This window comes from Rhinatrema bivittatum, chromosome 8 (assembly GCF_901001135.1).
Source record: "Rhinatrema bivittatum chromosome 8, aRhiBiv1.1, whole genome shotgun sequence".
NCBI classification, from domain to species: Eukaryota; Metazoa; Chordata; class Amphibia; order Gymnophiona; family Rhinatrematidae; genus Rhinatrema; species Rhinatrema bivittatum.
Window position 1 is genome coordinate 146,596,720 of NC_042622.1, and position 16,084 is coordinate 146,612,803.

Consider the following 16,084-nt stretch of genomic DNA (forward strand, 5'->3'; position numbering starts at 1 on the left):
TGTACATGTAAAATATAAATGCTTAACTCTTAACTGTGTGTGGAATGGGGCAGCGGGGCGTTGTGCAAGGCTATAAGGTTCACCTAGGACCCCAGCCATGAGTTTGGGGGGAGGGGAATGGTGTCAGTTTTTAAAGTTTGTATCACTGAAGGGAGCTGGGCATTTATTTTCGTGGGCCCAGGACAGAGAATGAATGAACGGTGGGGGAGCAGCAGCGACTGTTCGCACAGGGCAGCAAAAAACCTAGCACCAGCCCTGCATGGTAGTGCTGTTTGATGATGTCACTCAGCATGACTGGAAGAGTCACCTTATCTCCAGAGAACAGTAACATATGAGTACATTTTCTAAGGGGATAAGCATGGAAAATTAGCATATATACACATATGTAGTTTGTATTGATATATATGCTATTTAATGAACATCAAAAGTACAGATGTATTTTCAGTTTTGTACTCAAATTACAGGCTCAAAAAAGGAGCGGATTAGGGGTGCGGTGGAACTGCCTACAGCATCACTGTGCTGGGGGCAGTGCAGCAATGGCATCTATTCTTTCCTGCCCCTGTGACCTGGAAGAGGAAGTGCTATTTTATGGACTTGGGGGGCAGGAAGATAAGAGGTCATAAACTGCAGCAGTGTGCACTGGATTATGGTGGCTCAGGCTGCTGGAATAGCATCATGAGTCAGCTGGAACGGAGTGGAGCAGAGCTGCAGGCCCCACAGAACTCAGAAGCAACAGGCTGCACAGCCTGAGCAGGAGTGGGTTGCAGCTGCAAAGCAATAGGGCCTGGCCTACTCCACTTCCCCATATTGGGAGCTGGAGCATGTTGTCAGAAAGAGCAGCACCGTTGCCCAGGTAGTGGAAAGGAGGAGGAAGAGTCCTGTTGGTGGTTGGAACTGAAGAAGAAAGCTGCTTCTACTATTATTTGTGCTGGGGAGAGTACAGAGTGAATGAGAGAGGCTCTATTGTCTGTATATGTGTTTGAGATTGAGTATGTGTGAGAGGCTGTGTATGTCTATGTGACTGAGCATGTATTTGTGAGAGAGACCATCTGTGTGTGAGACTGAACATGTGTGTAAGAAAGGCTGTGTCTGTGAGAGGTTGTGTATTAATGAGTCTGTGTGACTGAGTGTGTGTGAGAGGTTGTGTCTGAGTTTGTATGTGAGATTGTGTTTGTAGAGAGAGGGTATGTGTGTATGGGAGTGAGAGAGAAAAAAAGAGGTTGAGTGTGAGATTGAGCACTTGTCACATTTGGTGGTTAGTGGGTTCCCCCTGCGAACCGCTGTACTTACCTCTGGCCCCAAGCCACTGCCCTGTGACACTGCCAAGGATCCCCCGCGCAGCTGCACGGCAGGCCACTGCATTCCATCAGGCCAGATGCGGCTTATGGCAGAACACCGCTGACACTCTCCATCAGCATCCCCTAGGCACGTGCGCGCCTGATGTCACCATATTTAAAGGGCCTGCAGCAGGAAATCCCCCATGGTGCTCACTGATGACTTCACAGGCTCTGGCCTATAAAAGGTTCTCACTCTCTTTGGAGGGAGTTTTCTGTATTTTTCGGTTGAGCATATTACTTCCAAGTCACTCCATCAACCGGACTCAACTGCTACCCATTGCCGAATAGTGCTGAGATACAGTGCTACACATTTTCAGGAGTAGACAATTACTTTTATGTCTTAAGTTTAAGAAAACTAAATTAAAAAAAAACTTTGCAAAACAATTTTTGGGTTTGCTGTAGGAGTCTGTTTATTCCGAAAACAATCATCTGTCCAAATATGAGAACTTTTTTTTTAATCATAAAAGCATCCTTAACCATATTTAAAGTGGATTTTTCCTTACTGTGCTGATCTGCTGCATCTCAGCTATTTGATGTGTCCTATAAGCCCTATATTCATAAAAAAATAAAACACTTGGCAAATACCATTCTACTAATGTGAGCAAAATGTAAACTGAAAATTACAGAATGCAAAACTTCAGTCAAACTGATGGTGCTGACAGCAGAAGTAATCTTGTTTTGTTAGTTTTTCCCCTCTCGTTTTCACGGATCAGTAAGGTGTTGTCTGCACTCTGCTGCTGGCAAGCAGTGACTCAAAGGGATTTTCTTCTGCCAAAGAGCTGCCAGAGTGGAAAGAAAGCACTGGGAAAAGATATAACAATAAAACAAGTAGAAGCCTTGACATTCTAAATACCACCCCCCCCCCCCAAACATTCCTTTTCAAAAGGTACCAACTTTGCCATCCTTCTGTGCCCTCCCCAAATAACTCACTAACTTTTAGAAGTGGAAACATCTAATGTCTCCCAAGGATCTACCTTCACACAGTTGGGAAGAGCTAATTCCATCTGTTTCAAGGTTATTGGGGGGGGGGGGGGGGAGGGGGGAAGGAAGAGGGGGTATGTGGGACACACATTTCTTATGAGAAAACTGCTAAGTTTGTTCTCCTCCCATGCCCCCCCCCAAAACACACACTAAGTTTTAAAAATGGAAAATCAGATGTCTCCCCAAAAATCTACCTCCACACAAAGATCAGTGCAGCTAGATCAGGCCATTCCAAAGTTGTTAGGGGGACAAAAACACATAAAAACTGTGTTTTAAATAGATAGCAGGGAATTTAGCCATGCAGCGTGGGTGACATCATCCGTGATGTCACAAGGCGAAGCTTACTCTCTTAGCTCGAAGAGCTTTGAAGTGCGCATGTACCGGCGTTCCTGTGCTCCTTGAGCCATCTTCTCAGTTGGTTTTCCAAGCTAAATGCGAGTGTAGGTGTTGAAATGAAATGGCTGTCCAGGGAGGTGGGCGGGATTGCATGGCTAAATTCCCTGCTATCTACGGAAAGCACCATTTACGGTAAGCAAACTTGCTTTTTTCCAATCGATAAGCAGGGCATTTAGCCATGCAGCGTGGGAGTCCCAAGCTCATAGGTTGCACACAAAGGATCTTGAAGAAATCTTTCTTTTTTAAGCAACCTATGGACTGTGGACAGCCATTACAAGTTTTTAACAGTATGAAGAATTGCCGATCCTAAGGATGAATCCGGTGCGGATTGCTGATCAAGGCAATAGTGTGAAGTAAAAGTATGAATGGAAGACCAGGTCGCCGCCTTGCAGATGTCTTGGATAGGCACGCCCTGGATATGTGCCATTGAAGTGGCAGTGGCTCTGATTTAATGAGCTCTAACTGGAGTTGATAGAGGAACTGACTTTTGGGAGTAACAAAATTGGATGCAAGCCGTAAGCCAATTTGATAGAGTTCTTTTAGAGACCGATTGTCCCGGGTTGTTTGGGTGAAAGAGAAACAATTGAGAGGAACGCCTTATTGGTTGAGTCCTGTTTTTGTAAAGGCTAAAGCTCTCTTACAGTCCAGTGTATGAAGAGTTTTTTGTGGTTTAGGGTAAAAGACTGGTAAGGAGATTGTTTCATTCAAATGAAAGGCTGAGACCACCTTTGGTAGAAAGGTAGGGTGAGTCCATAGTAAGACTTTATCGTGGTGAAATTGTAGATAAGGGAAGTTGACTACCAGTGCTTGTAGTTCACTTATTCTTCTCACTGAAGTGATGGCTACCAAGAAAAGAACTTTCCAGGTTAGGTACTTGAACAATGAGGAGAACATGGGTTCAAATGGAGGATTCATTAGTGCTTCTAGGACTAGATTGACATCCCATGGAACTATAGGTTTTTGAATAGGCGGGTGGAAGTGATGCAACCCTTTCATGAATTTTGAAATTAGAGGATGAGAAGAAATGGAGGAGCCGTTATCCGTGGTGTGGTAAGCTGCTATAGCACTGAGGTGAACCTGGATGGACGTTACTGCTAGACCTGAGAGGGATAAGCCATGCAGATAGGAAAGTAGTGCTTTTGGAGGACAAAAAAAAAGGGTCAATCCTTCGGTGGTTGCACCAATTAGAATATCTTTTCCATTTGAAAGCGTAATTCTTCCTGGTGAAAGGTTTCCTGGATGCAATCAGAACGTCTATGATACTAGGAGGGAGATCTAGTGCGTTCAATATTTGCCGTTCAACCTCCATGCTGTCAAGTGAAGAGACGACTGCATGGGGTGAATCAGATTCCCTCTGTCCAGAGAAAGGGGTTGTTGGTTAGAGGCATCGGTGGACTGATCGAAAGATGAAGAAGATAAGCATACCATGGTTGTCTCAGCCAGGCAGGCGCGATGAGGATTAAATCCTTGTCCTCTATACATTTCTGGATTGTGCGTGAGATTAGTGGAATGGGAGGGAAGGCGTATAGAAGGCTGTACTGTGTATGCTGGGGAGAACAGAAGGCGTATAGGAAGCTGTCCTGTGTATGCTGGGGAGAAGAGCTTTACTTTCCTGTTGTCTTCTGACGTGAACAGGTCCATCTCTGGAGTACCCCAGTGTGCAAAGATCCTGTCCGCTTCTGTTTATTTTAATGACCATTCATGTGGGTGGAAAACCCTGCTGAGTTTGTCCGCTTTTGTATTTGCAAGACCCAGTAGTTATGATGCTTGAAGGAGAACTCTGTTGTGTTCCGCCCATTCCCATATTTGAATTGCTTCCTTGCAAAGTATCAAGGAACCGGATCCACCTTGTTTGTTTACGTAGAACATTGCTACTTGGTTGTCCATGTGAATCATTAAGGATTTCCCTTTTGTATTGGCTGTAGTAACGCCTGGATGTTGAAGGTGTGTCCGAGGGTGACGTTAATGACTGAACTGCAATGTTTTGTTCTTTTATTTGGGAAACTGTTTCCCTGAGTTTTTCCCCAAAATGATTGTCCGATCTACATGGCAAATTCGCCAACCTGTTATGCTACTTGCACGCAGCCATGCTAGATATCTAGCTGATATTGAAGTTGCAGAAGACTTCGCAGATGTATCGAATACCTCATATGCTGTTCTGAATAAGTGGCGTAGACCTTCTTGCAAGTCCTGTAAAGGTTGCGGAAGGGCGGCATCCCCGTACGAAGTGGCAAGTAAAGGTTGAAGTTGTTGAGTACAGTTGAACAAGTATTGAATGATATAGAACTGGTGTTGATGTATACGAGAACCCAGCATTGAGTTTTGATAAATCTTCCGAGCAAAGTCATCCAGAAGTTTGTCGTCTTGGAATATAGCCTGTTCTTTTTAGCTCTTCTCAATGCTGATTCTACTACCACTGAATTGTGAGGAATCTGGACATTAGAATAGTAAGAAGTTTTCTGCATCCTATACTTTAAGTCTAGTTTCCTAGATGTAGGAGCAACAAGATGTGGAGTATCCCCAAGTCTTGTCCATAAGGGTTTCCAAAACTTGGTGAGAAGGAAGTGCAGTTGATTCAGCTGGAACTTCCAATATTTAAAGGATTCCCATTACCTCAGATCTGGTAGTTTCTGGGCTTCTATATTAAGAGCTAATCCCAATTTTTCAAGGAATTTCGCATACGTGAGATCTTCCGGTGGTGAAGAAGGTTGGGGGTGTTCTTGTGGAGGGTCCGAAGGAATTCCCGTAGAACTGCCTGGAGATGACAGTGGGGAGAGATCTGAGGAAATAGCATGAGTGGAAGATGTAGGAGAATTGGAATCTCGTGGGGATGTTACTCCTTGAGGTGAAGAAGGAGAAACATGTGGTGATGCAGTTTTTTTGTGGGTCTGGAAGTGGTGGAGTGGGATTTGTTGGCAATCCCTGGAAAAAATTTTGTAAAAGAGTAGAGATTTGAGACATTGTTTCTTGGGCCGATGGATGCTGAGGTGGAGTAGGTCCGTGGTAGCTGTGCATATCCGCTTGATGGGCATTTTGGGAAGTAGAGAATGTGGAGATTTTGCTCGCTTCCGAGAGTGGTGAGGAAGGGGGCCAATTTCTGGTAATGAGTCACAATTACCCACTGGTTCATTTATGATTATATCCAAGAATACTGAAGAGGGGGAGTGGTGGCTCCTCTGTGGAGATGTGGGATGCTGAGTGGTGGACCTTGAAGAAGAGGGTGCTGATGGAGGCATTATGGTCTCCTCTTTGAAGAAGACTTATGGGGTGCATCGTCCGGTTTTGTTTTTGAAATCTGCTTCTCTGGATGATATTGAGAAGGTTTCTTGGTTTTATAGTCAGGTGTGTCGTTTTTTTCCTTTGGTGCATCGGAGTGCATCGTAGGGATCGATGCTCTTAAAGGTATCGACGCATGCATTGGTTATGCCGTCTGAGGCAAAACGGAAAAGAGTGACGCAGGGTTTGACAACGCATGCGTCATATGCGTTGTGCTCGGCGCGGTGCTCGACGCATGAGGCGTGGATGCCAACTCAGTCTTCGCCGCTCGGCTCTCTGAAACCAAATGCGCGCTTTGTGGAGCCTCGGACCGGGGTTTTTTCTTACCCGGATAGGACTTGGTGGATCTTTTGTCAGCAGGAGAGGGGGCATACAATGAGGAGTGCCTCAACCTCTCCATTTTTTCCACCCGTTGGCGTCTAGCCCACGGGGACATCCTGCCGCAGTCTTTACATGTGGCCTGGTCGAGGTTGGGACTGAGACATAAATAACAATAATTATGTCCATCGGTCACCGACATGATTTTTCCATAGGAACAATACTTAAATCCTGGGTTCTTCGGCATGTTGATCTTTTTTTTTTTTTTTTTCCAGTTTTCTGAGGAGTTGGAGAGAGTAGAAAAATATCCGTCTGTGAAGTACCTTGGAAAACTAAAAACTGAGGAGACCACTCGAGGAGCGAGGAAATGCCGGTGCATGCGCACTTCAAAGCTCTTAAGAGAGTAAGCTCCGCCTCGTGACATCACGGGTGACATCACCCATACTGCATTGTTAAAATCCCTGCTTATCGACGGAAAAAACACAAACCACAACACACATATTTTACCATTAACCAAGGCTAAACAGAAAAGTAAGGTAAAAGTATACTTTTGGTCATACTGGATCGCTGTATTGACTGATGCAGTCTCCTGTGCTTACCAGTATGAAATTTGAGATTGCTTACAATAAATCTGTACTTTTTGCATCTGGTACATTTTGAGGGTACTTTTCAAACAGATCACATAAAAGTAAAATCTGTGTGCACAGAGTATTTTCAGTGCAAACTTATGTGGACATATTCACTTGTGTTAAGTTACACTTCCTCTTTGGAGGGCATAACATACGCATGTACATAGGTACATTCTTTTTAAAATAAAAATGTGTGTGTGTGTCAACTCCACCCCACCTTCAACCCTCCAAAACTCCTCAATGCACACAAAAATATACATGAAATCAGGTTACGAACGTACTTTTACATAAGGTGAGCTGGGGTCAATTTTAGAATATTCATTTAAGTACATAAAACTGAATTTGAATGGAAAAGACCAAACTTTCACCAACTAACACTCTTGTGCCATAAGAGGAACCTTATAATTCTGATGTTGGTACCTTTTTAAGTGGTCTTAGTTCAGCTAATTTAAGGTATATTAAAAAGGTACATGAAAAAAATTCCTTTGAAGTAAGCAAGTTTCCTCTCTTCCTTGGTTTATAGGTTAATTCACAGAGAATTATTCCATCTGACTTGAAGGAATCCCATTTAAAACCTCTGACATCAGATCTAAATATAAATCATTGCAGTGCCTGAAGGCAGGTGATGATCACATGAATTTAAACTGAGAATAAAGAAAACTAAATGGCAGAGGCAGTCATATAGGAATTGCAGACTCAGATCTTAGTGAACTTAGCTTGGCTTTTGCAATCAAAGAGTGTGTGTCCATTTGTGTGTACATATGCCTATCGATTTGTCTGCCAGAGGCAAGCCCAGCTCAGTGCACTGCCATGTAGAGGGATGTGTGTTCACATTTGCCTGCTCAGAGCTTCTGCTCTCCAAGCTAGCCGGTGCTGGGATGATGTGGAGGCAGCATTTACAACCTCTTTGGCAGTAGGGGAGGGGAAAGAAGCCAGTCATTGCCATCAAGTAGTGCCTGGATTTAGGGCACATAATTGCAGGTTTCTAGAAAGAGCCCTGATGCATGGCTTACAGCGGAGGATCATCACTGCAATGACTGTAAATTGGGAAGGCATATAAAGCAAAGTTGCTTACCTGTAATAGGTGTTCTCTGTAGACAGCAAGGCAAATCAGCCACACAAGTGGGTGATGATGGTGCCAGCCCAGGCAAGCTATTTCAAATGAAAAATCTTTGAGTATGTGCCGATACCACACAAGTCTCAATCAACTTTCTACAGCTGAACTTCAATGCTATGAGGAGATAGGTGAGATTAGTTGGCTGATTTGTCCTGTCTACATATAACACCTATTACAGGTAAGCAACTTTGCTTTCTGCATGCATAAGCAGGATAACAACAGCTACATAAGTGGAGATTCCCTAGCTTGAAGGCTTCTGACAACATTCATATTAAGTTATATATTACTATTTGTAAGCAACCCAAATTATTGTGGAGGAGGGAGAGTTGAAATATTTATTTGAATAGATTCTACTCTAGCCCTGTCCTGTGGCCTCTTTGGCAAAAGGCCTGCAAAGGCCGCAGAGCTAGGCTGAAAGCCAAAGTGACCTTCAGGTCTTCTGTGTATGGTCTCTGGGCCTTCCCTGTCTGTCTAATCTAGTCTCTATTTTTTCTGTGTCTTGTCCTGTCTGGTCCTATCCTGTTCCTGTACCTAGCCATTGTTCTAACCTCAAACTTGTTGCAGCTTCCGGTCCTCCAGTACTCTTCAGCTTCACCGGTGCCAGTCCCAGTTTAGTCTGGGTTCCAGTCCAGCATTACCCTCAATACCAGCCCCTGTCTCTCCTGCAGGCTGCCAGAAACCAAGGGCTCAACCTGCAGGGGAGATGGCTAATATAGGTCGAAGACTCCCTAGCTCAGTTCTTTCTTGCCCTGTAGCCCTGGATTGTTCTCGTGGGGGTTCCCCAGCCTGACTGGGTCCTCAGCCACAACACTTCCTGGTGAAGACAATAATACTTGGCAGAGGTTTGAACATGGTGCTGCCTTACAGATGTCCTGTATTGGAACTAATCAATGAAAAGCTTCTGATGTTGCTGAAGCTTGTACTTGATGTGCTCTAATTTTCTTTAGGAGGTCTATCTTTTCTGCATTATAGAACCATGATGATAGGGTTTGCTTTGTTTGTTTGGATCTATTGAAACAAATAATTGAGAATTCTGTCTTAACAGCTTGATTCACTTAATATAGAAAAATACAACTTTTCTACAGTCCAATGTTTTAAGTTTTTGTTCAGCTATGTTGACATGTGGCTTTGGGAAGAATGTAGGCAGCACTATAGATTGATATATGTGGAATTGTGACACCACTTTTGGCAAGAATGGCGGTTGTATTTACATCATTACTTAATCCTTTCATATCTGTCATAATGGAGGATCAATTACTAATGTTTGAAGTTCACTCACTCTTCTAGCTGACGTGATCACCATGAAAAATAGAGTTTTCCATGAAAGAAGTTTGAACGTATATGTAGTCATTGGCTCAAAAGATTATCATCAGAACTTATAACACCAAGTTTAGCTCCCACTGCATTTGTGTTCTCGTGTAGAAATCCTCCCATATCTCTACCAGAATGAGATTTATATCAGAAGCAACATTCCATTTGTATGGGGAGAAAATGGATAAGTAGTTAGTGTGGGTATGTATCTCCCCTATGTGGAGCTTAGAATGGTGTGCTCTTAGAGTATATAAACTCTTGCCACCATCTTAGGTGTGGATTTTTGGGTGACCTTCCATGTGGCTGTTTCCTTGTTTTCTTTATTTTTAAGGAGGAAGGCCTCTGGGGTCTCTGGATTAAGACCTGAGTTCAGATAGGAAATAGAGAGCCTTTGCTCTATTTTGGAACCCTTTTTGTTCCTTGAGATGGGAATTTTTCCATCCTTCTATTCTCATGATTTGTTTTTCCCTCTTTAAGTCTTCTGTTTTTAACATGCATAAGCACTCAACCAGAGTATATAAACTGAGGGTCAGTGTTTCTCAACCAGATAACATGGGTGAACTGTAGAGAGTCCTGAAGAGGAAATGAGTTCTCATCTATTATAACGGCAGGGGAGAAAGTCTGATACTTCATTTTCAATGTATATCCAGCATAGCTCTCTGCTTCAACGGCAGGGGAGAAAGACCGATACTTCATTTTCAATGTATATCCAGCATAGCTCTCTGCTTCAGTGGTAGGGGGATGAAGAAAAGGGGATATATACAGGCAACAACCAAGGACTGAATTACATAGTCTGGGTAAACAAATAAGCATGGGTGCAGCTTGCTTATTGCGGCGGTTAATACCCCTAACTAATTAAGCTATTTCACTTAGATGCAGTTCCAACACTGCTCTCTACATTAATGGTGGGGGTGGAAGGGAAATAGAACCAAAAGATTACTAAGAGCCAAGAGTAACAGATAAGTATGAGAAAAAAAAGTGCGAAAGCTTGCTGGGCAGACTGGATGGGCCGTTTGGTCTTCTTCTGCCGTCATTTCTATGTTTCTAAGACCGTGTCTTTGAGATTGGAGGAGCAACATTGGAGCTATCGGTGAAATTTGTATGCGCAGCTTGTGTCACGCTATTGAAGTAGCAAGAAGTGCCAAACTTGGAAAGGACAAGTCGTGTTGGTTAAATATCGGTCCTTGAATACAACAGGGAAGCTTCAATGGCTCTAAAAGAGTTTTTTTAAAGGATGAGATCTGCGAGACATTATCATTTAAAAGATGGATTTCGTTGATAGTGATGACAGCGGTTTATGAAAATTGATACAGATATACAAGATATAGACCTAATACATAGTTGCAGATGCAATGAAGATCATAAGTGCCCTTATGGAATGGTAGAGTTTACATGGAAGTGTTGTGAGAGATTAAACACTGGTCGAACAACATACATATTCCCCTGAAGAAGCCGGAAGGCGAAACCAGGGCCCGGTTGGGATAGATAAAAATTGACAAGAACAACATCAGTGACAAGCACTTCGTGATCATTAATAGTGGTTCAAGGGTTAAACTGGTAACGTATTTTGATGATAACGTGTTAATATCAAGATGAATTATATCAAGTTGTATAAAATTACATAAATGTTTGTCATTGTAATATTTTAAGTAAATATTATGTAATTTCTATTTTGCATATATTGCGCAAAAAGTAAGAGTGGTGTGGTTGAGTATGAATGGATGGTGATTTTAGTGAGATAGAGATCAGTTGTGTTATTTTATGATAATCAGAATTTGTTATAACGGTCACAATTGTTGGTATAGAAACTAAATAAAGACAATATTAAGTAGAACCAATTGTGCTTTTATTCCACTCGGTAATGAGTGTTTATGGTTGTTATGTTTCTATATATATTTATATATGAAGGAGTGAGGAGGAGAGAAGTTGCCTGGACCTAGTAGTAGGTTCACTATTATCTCAAGGAGAAGAGACCTATAAAGGTGCTTATCAAGTACCGTAAGAGAAAGAAGAACTAAAGGAACGGTTGGAGTGATAGGCTTTTTTCTGTATGACTAAATTGGACAGTAAGAACTATGCGAACTATCCTCTGAGCTTAAAAATTGCCCTAATGTTGATTTGATAGAAAGAGAAATTGGACTTACTAACTGGAATTAAATTGAACCATTCAAATTTATTAAAAAGAAAGATCACAAATCTACCTAAAGACTTAAATTTGTAACATAATTTTTAAACAATTAAAACTGTAACAAATTACCCTAACTTGCTTCTCTTGCCTGCTATTCTGTTCTCTACACTCTTCTTCAGATCAAGATGCATAATTTCTGCTGGCTGCCAGAACCTGCAGGCTCAACCCAAGAGGGAGGTGGTTGGCTAAGCGAAGACCTGGGGTATGTCAGCTGCAGCCTGTTAAGGCCTATCTTATGTTCTTATCTTGTGCCTGCATTAGATAAGTTGGCACAGCCTAACAGCTGTTCTAAGGCTTACTTCCCTACAGCATGACAGTAGGTATGGGGAAATTGGTAGCATGGTTCCCTTGGTGTGGCCAGTATGGTGCTATTAAAAATCATGCTTACTTTGCCCTGAGTCAGTTTTAGAATGAGAGCTATCAGTGGAAATGTGTACATTGGGCCTATTGACCCCAAAATTGTCAATGCATCTGATGCTAAAGCCTTGGGATTTGGTCTTTTGGAACAATAGACCAGAAACTTGTGGTTGATGGAGCTGTGAATAGATCCATTTGAGGAACTCCCCATCTCTGAATGATATTCAGGAGAGTATCACTGTGAAGCTCCCACTTGTGAGGTTGTAGTAGCTGACTTGATAAATCTGCTACAATGATTGAATTCCCTGGTATGTGAATGGTATTGAAATATATCTACTTTTTGATTGCTCAAGTCATATTTTTAAAGCTTTTTGATGTAATGTTAGAGACCCCCATTCCCCATTGTTTAGGTAGCTTACCTCTGAGGATCTTGGAAATCACCTCAGGAATTCTTGACTGGGGGAGGGACCCTTAGGTATCACCTCAGGAGAGCAGGGCTCGTCTGTAGAGGTAAGATTATTTTTTCTTTGGTTTGGAATTTTCTTTCTTCTTTGGTTTGGATTTTCTAATACTGTGCAAGCGTGTATAGAGTCCCAAACTGCTATGGAGACGGAGACATACTGAAGAGCAGAGCTGCCTGCACGGATATATGTAGTGCTGACGTCAGATTGAAATCTGACTCCGTCTCTAACTGCTATCAGGAGTACACTATACCCATTGGTCCTGAGTCCATCTGCTACACGCTAGGAAATACAACTGTCCAAATCTGGAGAAAGTTCAACCTTTATGAAAGTTTTGAATGCTAGGCGTGGCTTGCAAATAGCCTTGAGTTCCAATATTTTTATCTGACATAACTTCTCTTGTTTGCACCTTAAGAGCATTTGTTGTCAAGTGGGCTCTCCATGCCTGAATGGATGCATCCATCATTAATGACATTTGATACATTTGGAACATGGACATTTTTTCCTGAGGAGATTGCTTGGGTGAGTCCATTAATGCAGTGAGTTGGAATGTGGACAAGTAATCCATACTCTTTGGTTTAGAGACTGCATCCACTGGCTCCAGTGACTTTTGAGCTGCTACTGTGGTATCCTCATGCACAGTCTTGCATACGGAATTACATGTACTGTTGCAGTCATGTGACCTACAAGTTCCATGAATCTTCTGGCAGAGGCTGAATTTTGAGATTGAACCGACCTGACCACAGATTGCAGGTTGGACATTGAGTTGGTAGCTTTTCCCAGTTACATGTCTAGAACTGCTCCTATAAACTCTATATGACAAGAAGGTTGTAGAAGAGACTTTTCATAGTTTATGTCAAATTCTAGGGAGAAGAGAGTCTGGAATGTAAGCACTGTGGAAGTTTTGGCTTCGTGGGTGATCTGCTGAAAATTAGTCAACTATCTAAGTAGGGAAAACATGAGCTGCTACTACTGCTAGGCATTTTGTGAAAACTTGTGGGGCTGCTGACAGACCAAAGGGTAAGACTTTGTACTGGTAATGATTGTAGTCTGGGCAAAAGCAGACAAGGCAGGTGGAGTAAACAGCGCACACATGTAGGAAACATACAACAACGAAATAATGTGAGGCAAACAATCTACTGGTCAATATCTCTTAGAAATGTAAAATGTTTTTAATTATACATACAGTCACCAATATGGTACATATTTTTCGAACATACAGTCACAGAATCATAATACACACAAGGACTGTGACTGTATGTTCGAAAAATATGTACCATATTGGTCCCTGTACGTACCCGGATCAGTCCAGACACCTGGGACGTACCAGAGCTAACTTACTTAGGGTGGGGCCCAGAGAGTCCCACTCGAAGAACTCCCTCACTAAAAGCACCCGAAGCTGTAGCCTGAACATCCAAACGATAATGCCTCGCAAAAGTATGCAACAATTTCCAAGTAGCAGCCCGACAAATTTCCTGAGGCGACACTTATGAGGATTCCGCCCAAGAGGTGGCCTGAGACCTCGTCGAATGAGCCCGAATACCCACAGGAGGAGGTTTTCCCCGTAGTAAGTTATGCGGTGCCAATGGCTTCCTTGAGCCACCGAGCGATCGTAGTCTTGGAGGCCGCACTTCCCCTCTTGCGACCCGTACACAAAACAAACAAATGGTCAGAAATGCGAAAGGGATTCGTAATTCCCTCAAATCTATGATGGGTCTAAGGCCCCGTCTCCTTTTTGGGATGAGAAAGTACCTTGAGTAGGATCCTTTGCTTATCTCCACTTTTGGTATCAATTCTATTGCTGGACAGGAAAGAAGAAGATAGTACTCTTTTTTATAAATTAGGTATAATTAGATTGTAAGCCCTTTGCAAATAGTGAAATTCCCTCAGTACCTGAATGTAATCTGCTTTGAAGCTTCACAAAATATAAATATCTGATTCTTGGGAACTTGATGAGGACTGATGAAATTTACTGGAGGAAGATTTTCAAAATTTAGTCTGTAACCACTCTGTATAATATTTAGGACCCATTGATTGGATGTAACAAGTGTTCACTGATGATAAACGTGCTGAAAGTCTTCTCCATTCCACGGTAACATCCCCACTGGAAGATGATTATAGTTAAAGGCCCTATGTCTGTTTCTACAAAGATCTGGGATACCTTGCTTCGAGGCCAATCTCTAGCTCGCTATCTAGATTGAGCCTGCTGATGTTGCATAGCTTGTATTGATGCCTTTGATATAGTTACCATAAAAAAGAAAAATAAAGTTAAACAAATAAATAGAGTGCACGCCTAACATAAGAGACAATCACAATGTGGCGCTAAAGCGTTCGCTAAACAGCTGTTCTATACTTATTAATAGGAATGCTTAGCGTAAACCATGTTTGCCATTTTATAATCATAGGTCTCATATGAAAAGTTTTTTAAAATCAAAAACGTGTTTGTGTGAAGAAAATGCAAGGGGCCATGCAATACAGTGCACTCAACCGACGCAGAGTGAATGAGATAGCGCTCAGCACATGCAAATGCATGTGAATGAGGTTATTACTCATTCACTCCAATGCAAAAAATAAATGTGCGTCTCAGACGCACATTTATCGCTCAGTTATTAACGCCTGCCTGGAGCAGACGTTAATAGCTGAGCACATTGAAAAAAAGTACAGAAAAGCAGAAAAAACTGTTCCCTGTCGGAGCGCACTGTACTGTATCGGCCTGTTAGTTCAGTCAGCACAGCAGCAATCCTGGGCCAGGGACCCTGAACCAGGGCTCCTTCCAGAATCCTGCAATCATGGGCCCAGGATTCAGCTATTAGGTGTTACTGTTGTGCAATGACTGGGATTCTCTACCCTCAGCAGCTGTTAATGCTTCTGACTCTGCAGCACCTTCAATTCCAGCAGATATGGGGAGTAGAAAACCTAACTCGGGAATCAAATCTTTGTTCTTTGCATGGCACTGCACATCACTGCCACCGAACCACCGGGCTGACCAAGGCTGAAATGTTTTTAAACAAAATGAAACATGTCTTTGGTCTGAAGAGATTCAGTTGTCCCCAACTGACGAGATAGAAAGAAATTGTCGTGGATTCTCATCCAATGCTATCCTTCCCTCAGAGTTTGTCACTCAGACAACAGGACTTATAGTTCAGATCCAGTGATTCTCCAATGGAAAACTAAAGATGTTATATGAGATCTCTCCAATTACCCCACACCATATTATTAGTTCATGAGATATTCCAGGAAAGGGATCTCCCGGGTATGTGCAAACTGGACTGACCACTGACCAGAGACAGTACTGGGCTTGATGGGCCTTGGTTTGACCCAGCATGGCATTTCTTATATTCTTGAGTTCTTAAGGAAGTACCGTGAAGGGTGACAGTACCTGGTAAAGAACTGCATGAGGCTCACACTTCCTGGCTGTGAGCATTCTGTATCTCCAATCTTGTGGTTCTGCTGCTGAAGTGGTACTGTGTGTCCTTCCTGCCTTTCTGGTATCTTTCGTTTGACATTGCAGGCCAATGGTTCATCTGAAACAGACAAACACAAGTGATGCAAGCATGGCAGGAGCTGAGCTTATAACCCAAAGGATGCCAGGCAAATTTGGGAAAGCATGATATTTTGCCAAATAGCCATCTAGCCACTCACTAGGTATAGTGTTGGGGGTTGCCTGTTCCTACAGATCACTAAAAGTAACTATTTTGTGCATTTTAAAGAGG

The 16,084-nt window shown here is 42.6% G+C and overlaps 1 protein-coding gene across 3 annotated transcripts in view; it reads right to left on the reverse strand.

The window, feature by feature from the left end:
* Nucleotides 1–1,732: 1,732 nt before the first annotated feature.
* MAJIN (membrane anchored junction protein) overlaps nt 1,733–16,084 on the reverse strand; it is a 165,046-nt gene continuing 150,694 nt past the window's right edge. For 2 of the 3 annotated variants that reach the window (XM_029613450.1, XM_029613451.1), the window contains exons 10-11: nt 15,751–15,895; nt 1,733–2,116 (exon numbers count right to left, since the gene is read on the reverse strand). In XM_029613450.1, the coding sequence (XP_029469310.1) occupies nt 2,047–2,116; nt 15,751–15,895 (215 nt within the window). In that variant the 3' untranslated portion in view covers nt 1,733–2,046. Of the gene's footprint in view, nt 2,139–15,750; nt 15,896–16,084 lie in introns of all 3 variants that reach the window. The other variant, XM_029613452.1, reaches the window with a different exon arrangement.